The sequence below is a fragment of the Coffea arabica genome, chromosome 9c, assembly GCF_036785885.1.
Source record: "Coffea arabica cultivar ET-39 chromosome 9c, Coffea Arabica ET-39 HiFi, whole genome shotgun sequence".
Lineage (NCBI taxonomy): Eukaryota > Viridiplantae > Streptophyta > Magnoliopsida > Gentianales > Rubiaceae > Coffea > Coffea arabica.
Genome location: NC_092326.1, coordinates 38,065,634 through 38,073,860, shown reverse-complemented (window position 1 = coordinate 38,073,860; position 8,227 = coordinate 38,065,634). Strand labels below are relative to the sequence as shown.

Sequence of the window (8,227 nt, the reverse complement as noted above, 5' to 3'; positions counted from 1 at the left end):
GCTTCAATTTGGTATTTGCTTGTAGCTATTGTTATTAGTGGAAATTACACCCAAACTTTGTTTAAACTTAAAGAAAAATGAATGAGAACAAAAAATCATATATAGTTATTGAAATGTACAAACTCGAGGGACATCAACATAATTAGCGGCCTTATTTGGATTGCTATTTTTTTCCTAAAAAGTTTTAACTTTTTTCGTGAACATATTTTTCAATCATTTTTTATCTCAAAATAACATAACGTGACACGTGTAAATTAAATTTCTCTGCTATTAACATAGACCGCAATTTGTTTTCCAACCCTAATTAATCTGTGTGTTCTTATGCGAACTAGCTCAAAGGCTTTGGTGACATGATTTTTTTTCCCTTTCCCATAATTAAAATAATTCTAGAATTGAAATTGTTAGCACGTGGACGTTTTCCTTGAATCACGTGATTGATTTAAGGACACAAGTAAACAAAATTCTGATTAAATGAGAAGCAGTGTGATGAAAGCTTTGTCTCCACTGTGAGAATTCATTAGTCAGACAATCTGAAATATGTAGTGCCTGATCAGAAAACAACAATATAAAATCATCTACCACAAGTACTATAATAGCAATTTTGTACTATAATAGCAACCTGAAATATGTAGTGCATTATCAGCAATTTTGTTTTCTTAATTTGCTAGAGCAATTTTGAATATGCATACCATAGATTATAATAGCTTGATGGAAACTCGAATTTTGCAACTATTAAGCAATTTTGTAAACTCAATATATATTGTTTAGTGTAAAGTCTAAATTATATTAGGAAGCCTTAAATGGATAGATTTTTATCAAGTGTTTCCAGCTGGACAAGTTTTTAATGTTCATAATACCACTTTTTTTTGCATAAATTAAAATTACAAATACTTATTTCATGAAAGTTTTAAGCTAAACCACTTAGTTTTGTTGATAACACCTCCTCCTGAATTTTGAAAAGTTGGCTTTAACGCTACGATTCAGATCTTATTTTCACAACAATTTTTTGTATAAAACATCAAATTTGCCCTTCTCAAGTCCTAATTAGAGGTGTCAATCACAATCTAATTTATTGACCTGCCCAAACCCGTCCACTAATAAGTGGACTTGTGTGGGTAATAAATTTTGAATGAACCTAAATGAGTACCTAATTAAATTCATTTGGTTGGTGTATAATGGGTTGGCTTGAATTACCTATTTATACTTATTTAAAAATAATTATATATTTAAATTCAATTTTTACGGTATGTAATGAACTTTGAATGGGTCTAAATGGGTATCCAATTAAACCCATTTAGTTGATGAGTGGTGGGTTGACTCGACTCACTCATTTATGTCTATTTAAAAATAATTATACCAATCTAATAACAATAAAATGTCATTAATTATTTCTTATAACAACAACATGCAAAAAAAATAAAAAATTAAAAAAAATTAAGTGAGTCATAAATGGATAATTAGGGTATACACATATCCATTTATTAAATGAGTATAAATAAATAACTTATTTTGACTCATTTATTAAATGGATACGAAGAATTAACTCAATTACTCAATAATGATGTACCCAAACTAGCTTATCCAAATCATCCATTTTGACACATCTAGTCCTAATGTATTTTATGCTAGAAAGCAATGATTTTGTTATTTTAACAAAAATTGCTATGAAGATAAAAATTGGGATGTGGCATTATTGTTTGCCATTTTGAAATTCCAGAAAATTGTTGGACAAATGAGAAAATATCTCGAAAATGTTACCAATTTTATAAAAGGAGGACAAGAATCTATATATATATATATAATTTTAATTCATCTGAAGATTTTGTCCGTTGACAATTAAATTGTCGTACGGGCGACCAGAGTACAGACGGCCGTATGACTTAACCTCCTCTGCTAACCTGCGCCATATGTCATGTTGTTGACCACAAATGAATGTGCTCAAGGGGTGCAAATGAATTAGCAAAAAAATAGAAATGGTGGTAGATATTTTAGTTTCTCTTGAAATTGTGTGTCATAGAGATCCAAGGCTGGGCCAACCTAGATTTAACTTTCCCGTGAGCTTTCATTTCAAGAAAGTCCAATTATGCGTGCTAAAAAGAGAAAGAAAAGGTGAAGCACAGGCCAAGAAGTTTTGATATTGGAAAAGTGGATGGAAAAAGAAGGAATTTTTATGCTTATAGGGTCACGAAATTTGTTTATATCTAGCAATTTTAACGCCCGATTAAAGAAGAAAAATTTTATGTATCGTAAAAAAATATACTATAGTAATTTGATATACATAAAGTAAAAAATAATTAAAAAATGTGTTCACGAAAAACGTAAAAATTTTATGAAAAAAAAAATGCCTTTCAAAACAATGCTGTGCTTTTTACACAAAAATACAAGTATTTTCTCATCAAATTTACAAGACCTGGCCTATTCAAGTATGCGTTGATCGATGAAGCTAAATTATACATCTGCAATACAACTTAAAGTAAATGGCGAGCACATAGTCACCAAACTATTTAAAATAGCAGTCTTGTTACTGAACTTTTTCTTCAAACGGACCTTTTGAGTCATTCCCAGCCAATCAACATTTTAGAATGTTTTTGTCCTTAAAAACCTATAATAGCAGATCAAATCAAATGTGCTTTTTTTCCCGTTAGTTTGCCAGCTAAATTGGACGGTATGATCCAAAATGTTCATTTTAAGAAGTCGAGTGGCCTTTTTAGTTAAAAAAAATAAGTTCAATGACCAAATTGTACCATTTTAAATAGTTTACGGACAATTTTTACCGTTTACTCTGCAGCTTAGATTTTTATCGAGACCGGTATAGGAACCTGCTCAAAACATAGAGATTTGCGGGGTCGAGTCAAGATTGAGTGTTCAGAGTTCAAATTGCATTGCATCTCTCCTATTTTTTGGGAAGATAATGTCCACACACCATTAATTGCTGCAGCTTGACCATTTATGATTTTTTCTTCTTTCCCAAAAGAAACTCGTACAATTCTTCCTTGTCCGGCATCTTTAATTAGTTATAGACAGACCAGAGAAAGGCATGCATGCCTCAGGCTAAGCTAGGCAAAACGATAGTGGATGGATAAATGTCCCACAATGTTAGATGTACACGTTACAGAAAATCATATGCCAAGGCAATTTCCATTACAGCAAGTACTACAAACAAAACTGGCAATGGTCAACAGCTTATTTTCCGAATACAGGCTCTTGACCATCACCTGTGGTTAGCAATGGAATCGCCAGATTCAGTCAATTCCAATCCACCAAAGCACTGGGAGTTAAATGAAAAGATAAAAAGATTCAAACTACTACAACTCATACAAATATAAATGACACAAATCTAGTAGTGCTTGGTACTACAATAGCTGATACAATAATGCTGCTGCTGCTGCTACTCAAGTAAATTATTTTGAGAAATCATTTTCAAGACAGTGGAGACCTATGAGGAGCACCCTTTCTCCTGTTACTCAAGGAGAGCTCAATGCCAGGGAGAAATCCACTGCCCTTTTTCTTCTTTTTCACCACTTCTGGTTCCATTGAAATCCCTGAATTGTCCATGGATGATGTATAAGGGCATGTTGAGCCTCTATATACTAAAGGGTCCTCCAACTCCCAGATGGAGTTTGGGGTAATTTGACCATCATCATCAAGAAGTTCAGGGCCATCCACGTGTAATCTCTCAAACTGAGACACAGCAAAATCAGACTCCTCAGACCTATATAGGATACTTGACAAATCCTCCCCATGATATACCATGTAATCAACCTGCAGCAAGTTAGTAGTTTTTTAACCCTCAGTTCTTCTATCAATAAAAATGGATGATGGTGGTGGCCTGGTTTGTGCTACAACTATTCTACACCAGGAGACAGAGGATTATAATTCAGGAAAAGAGAGAGAGAGAGAATTATGATTCAGGAAAAAGGAACAAGATCAGAGGTAAAAATCAATGCTTGATTTATTTAAATTGTGTACATAAATATATATAAATATTAAAAGTACACAATTAGGCCATGCCCAGCTGCAATTTTCAAAGTCCAAAAAGAATACTACCATGCAACCTGACAAAAAACAGAAATTGCCAGTTGTCTTGTGTTGTGTGTGGCCTTTCTGTGTGTCACAGGAGCGTGTGTGTGTGTGTTTTATTGTGTGTGTAAGTGAGTAAGAAAATACTAGTAGCTCTCTTATATACAAGATAATAACAAGGGATGAAATCGAAGGTGGACCTTGCATGAAAGAGAACAGAAGTTAAATGGCTCCTGAAGAATTCTGTCACAGGTGAAACAAGCATTGCCAGAAGTCTTGCCAGACTTAGATTGTGCTGCTCTCTTATTCAAGAATATAACTTTGGCACTGTTTATAGTGTATGGCTGCCACAGAAACAAATAACATTACATTACATTATTATTAGCTGCTCTCTTAACATTTCTGCAACCATCTTTAATCAATGCTATAATTTGCCACAACCATCTTTAAGATTCAGCTAGCTCTCTCAGGTTCAGTTCTTTCTTGTTGCTTTTATTGAGCAGTAAATACACAATATGGTTCACCAATAAATAAGGACAATGCTAAGAACCCTTTATTTACCTGGATGAAAGAACAGTGTATGAACTTCTCGAGGTCGTCCAATCTAACAACATTTTGGTAGACATATCGTCTCACCTGCCACGTGAGGTAATGAGTACTCCCATTTGTCCTGTTTTTATCGTTTTCTACCAAGCAACCAATTCAATCTCCAAAATGTCTTTTACAAAAAAGTAAGACCATATATGAAATTTCACCTAAAAAACCTCACCTCTCTACACAATTCAAAGACAAAGATCTTATAGTAAGTTTTACTAGTTTAAACTTTGTTTAATTGGGTAAATTATAGTAAGTTTTGAAGGTGACACGTGAAAATTATGGCACTTGAAAATTCATGAGGTGACTAGTGAAGAGGCAACAACCTAACCAAGAAAACAAAAAGAGAAGAATGGTAGTAACAGTAGGAAGCTAACCAAAAACAAAAGAAAGAATAGTGAGGCGACCAACTTTCCATCCAAGAAGAATTAATATAGTAGTAGGATTTAATGAACCCGATATTTGAGAGAACCGTGGAAAGGGTACTTGATAAAAGAAGACAAAATAGACTAACATTGATTATTGGCGATTGGGTCAAACTGTCCTTGAAAGCAACAGCTAAGGAACCTTTGCAGGGAAAATTGATGAAAAAAGGATATCTTCTAAAAAAGGGCAACAAACCACATCAGAAGATTCAAAGTATGAGTTTAAACACTCACTCTTTTAGAAAATGTTAGCTATTCAAACTTGTACTATCCAGCTGAAACATGTTCTATCCATTAAAAGCCTTCATCTGAGTTTGCTGGTAAAATTTTGGCTGAAGCCGAAGAAATTGCCTGAATTTTTATCAAGAACTCATCAGCTGAATTTTATGCAAAAGTTGCACTCTCCAGCAGATTTTCATCTGGCTTAAGAATCTAGCTAGTAGAGAAAACAATTTTTTGGAAGCTAGAAATTTCAAGAAATACTAAAATCCAAGACCCCCACAGACAATCATGAGGGAAAATTGAATTGCCACAGGGCAGAATCCCAACCCTGTAAGGCAGAAAAGAAGAAGAAAAAAGGAAGGCTTGCTACGAACTTTGGAAATTCTCAAAGATTTTGAAGAATTTGAACGTAATTCAGAGAACCCATCTCAAAACCTCGAAGGTATAGGGAACTAGCTCTACAAAAAAGGATTATTCGGGTTGGATTTCATATCCCTTAATACAGAACAACAGAGTAACAAGAAGTTGAGCTAAGCATGGAAGTTCAGAGAAGAAAAACCTTGGAATTAAACCATTTCTTCTTTCAAGAAAGAACTCAAAGAAGAATCAAAACAGTCCCAGGAATTTTCCAGAGTGCAGAAAACAATGACATGGAAAATTAGCTACCTCAGAAAGACATTTGTTTGGTTGAGTTCTAAGCTTGAACGCATTCATTAAGCAACAAAATTTGCCTAAATTGACCAAAACCAAAACTTTTACATATACACTGATGAGATGATAGGCCTCAACACACACACACACAGAAAAAAAGATTTTCAAAGAGTGATTAATTCATTAATTATAATTACCTGAAGGAAGTGATGAGAATGATGAGAAGGAAGACAGTGAGCGCAAAAGCTTTGACAACAATCTAAGCAGAAGATGTTCTTCTCATTCTTCCTTCGATTCTCGTGGACCCCACAAGCAGCAAAGAATGTCTCAGCCATGAGCCCTTCTAGCCATGCAGGTTTCATCACCACCTCCCCACCATCACTGCTCCTACTACTATATCCTCCTCCTCCCATCATCCCAATTTCCCCAACAACCGGACCGAACCAAAAACAAAAAAAAAAAAAAATTTTCCTGCTAATTTTCCTTCAGATTCTCAGTAAACAAAATCTTTTCATACAAATCTTCTTCTAGTCTAGTAGTGTAATAGTTGTTGCCACTATGTTATATGGGGAAAAGGGCTCCTCCTAGCTATGTGGTTGTAGCAGTACTAGTAGGCAGCTTACAAGTGTTACAACCCTATGGCACAAATGGCTGGACTCGAGTCCTCCGGTATATATAGTGAGAAGGAAAAAGAAAAAAAAATTATAGTATAGTACAATAAAAAAAATTATCAAAAAAAAAAAAAAGAAAACAACAAATGGAGGAAAGAGAGAGAATGTGTAAGGACAAAGGGAAGGACAGGACGATTGGGTGTGGTGAGGGGCGAGTAATGGAGTGGAGTGGCGACGTTGGGGGTGATGTTGGGCGGGAATACAGCCCACCTATTCCCACACAATATTGTGTGTATTTCTGTACGTATTCTCTGCAATTTCACCACCTCATTCTTGCTGTTTGTTACTATGGGCACCTCACAAGCTTCTTTTTTTTTTGGCTTTAATAATTTTGTTGGAGCACTACAATTTTTTTCTGACTAATTTAACCTTGTAACAATACATTGGAATTTGTTGGATTATGTTGATCGAAGATTATTTGGGATAACTTTTTTTGAAAAAAAAAATATTGCAAGATTTTTTTTATGTGATGCATGTAAAATAAAATATAATTATAAAATGTGTTTATGCTGCAAACAAATAAATTTGTGTAAATAATTTGCTATCCAAACACACTAATGTTTTTGTGTAATGTGTGATTCTTGAACATTTTTTTTTAATTGGAATGATAGTGGTTATGATAACATTAATAGTTCAAATTGTACATTAGAGAAATCTTTGTGATTTATGATTAGGCTAGACAAAATTTTTAATTTTTTTTTTTGGATGCATGTTTACATGTGATTTTACTACTGTAATGGCATACTTCACTTTTTGTTAGTGACAATCAAGTTTATCTTCAATTTGTACAAATGGACAATACTAATATTTCTATTATATATCTCTAAAACATTTTGAAGTCATATATAGGATCGTGAGCCCATTGAACCAATTTTTATGAACTCCTTACTCGATCTGCAAATAGTTTATTGAAGAAATCACAATTACCTACCTAGTGATGAGTGGGATGATTTGAACTATTCCTTTGGTCTCTTGCAATAATTATTCTTCTTTTTCAGTCTTGATTTTAATTTTAGAAGTTAACTTTGTCCACTTGCAAAGATTTAAAGCACAAAAGTAGATTGTCATTAAGAAGAAATGGAAATCACATTATTTTTTTTGCCTATTTACAAATGAAAATGGTATAATACATGGTGGATTCATGGTGAATGGTTATTAAAACCATTTGTTTCGGTGGTATTATTTAGATGACAGATGCTACATTTTTGCAACAATGTTTTTTTTTTCTTTCTATTATGGATATTTAAATCATATTCTTAAAGATAATTCAGTACATTCTGATTTAATATAAAGATTAATTCTATATATATACTGACAGTGTATACATTAGCATTCTAATTAAATGCATACCATTTGATTCTAAATTCTAAATTTGAACTCATGCATATGAGTAACGAGAAATAGTTTGGATAAAAGGACACTCTAATTAATACATGAATTAATGTTATATACATTGACAGTGTGTTATATAATGTACATGCTATCACCATTATATACTTAACAATAAATTTAAATTTTAAATTATAATTAAAATTTTATATAATTATCAAGCATTTAATTATGATAATATTAATTCTTAATAGTACTTCTTATCATTTATATTACTATCAGTTTTGGATTAGCAACACGAATGCACTCTTTTGT

At 33.0% G+C, this 8,227-nt stretch overlaps 1 protein-coding gene across 2 annotated transcripts; it reads right to left on the bottom strand.

Moving 5' to 3' along the window:
* Positions 1-3,109: 3,109 nt before the first annotated feature.
* On the bottom strand, positions 3,110-6,746 carry LOC113708084 (protein RGF1 INDUCIBLE TRANSCRIPTION FACTOR 1). Of its 2 annotated transcripts, XM_027230549.2 has the most exons (4): positions 6,110-6,742; positions 4,582-4,656; positions 4,221-4,364; positions 3,110-3,762 (listed from the first exon to the last, which is right to left on the bottom strand). In XM_027230549.2, the coding sequence occupies exons 1-4, from the start codon at positions 6,326-6,328 to the stop codon at positions 3,421-3,423; spliced, it is 780 nt and encodes a 259-aa protein (XP_027086350.1). In that variant the 5' UTR covers positions 6,329-6,742; the 3' UTR covers positions 3,110-3,420. The 2 variants fall into 2 exon arrangements, with proteins under 2 accessions (XP_027086350.1, XP_027086351.1); XM_027230550.2 differs by lacking the exon at positions 4,582-4,656 and having other exon boundaries at positions 6,110-6,746.
* Between the last annotated feature and the right edge of the window lie 1,481 nt (positions 6,747-8,227).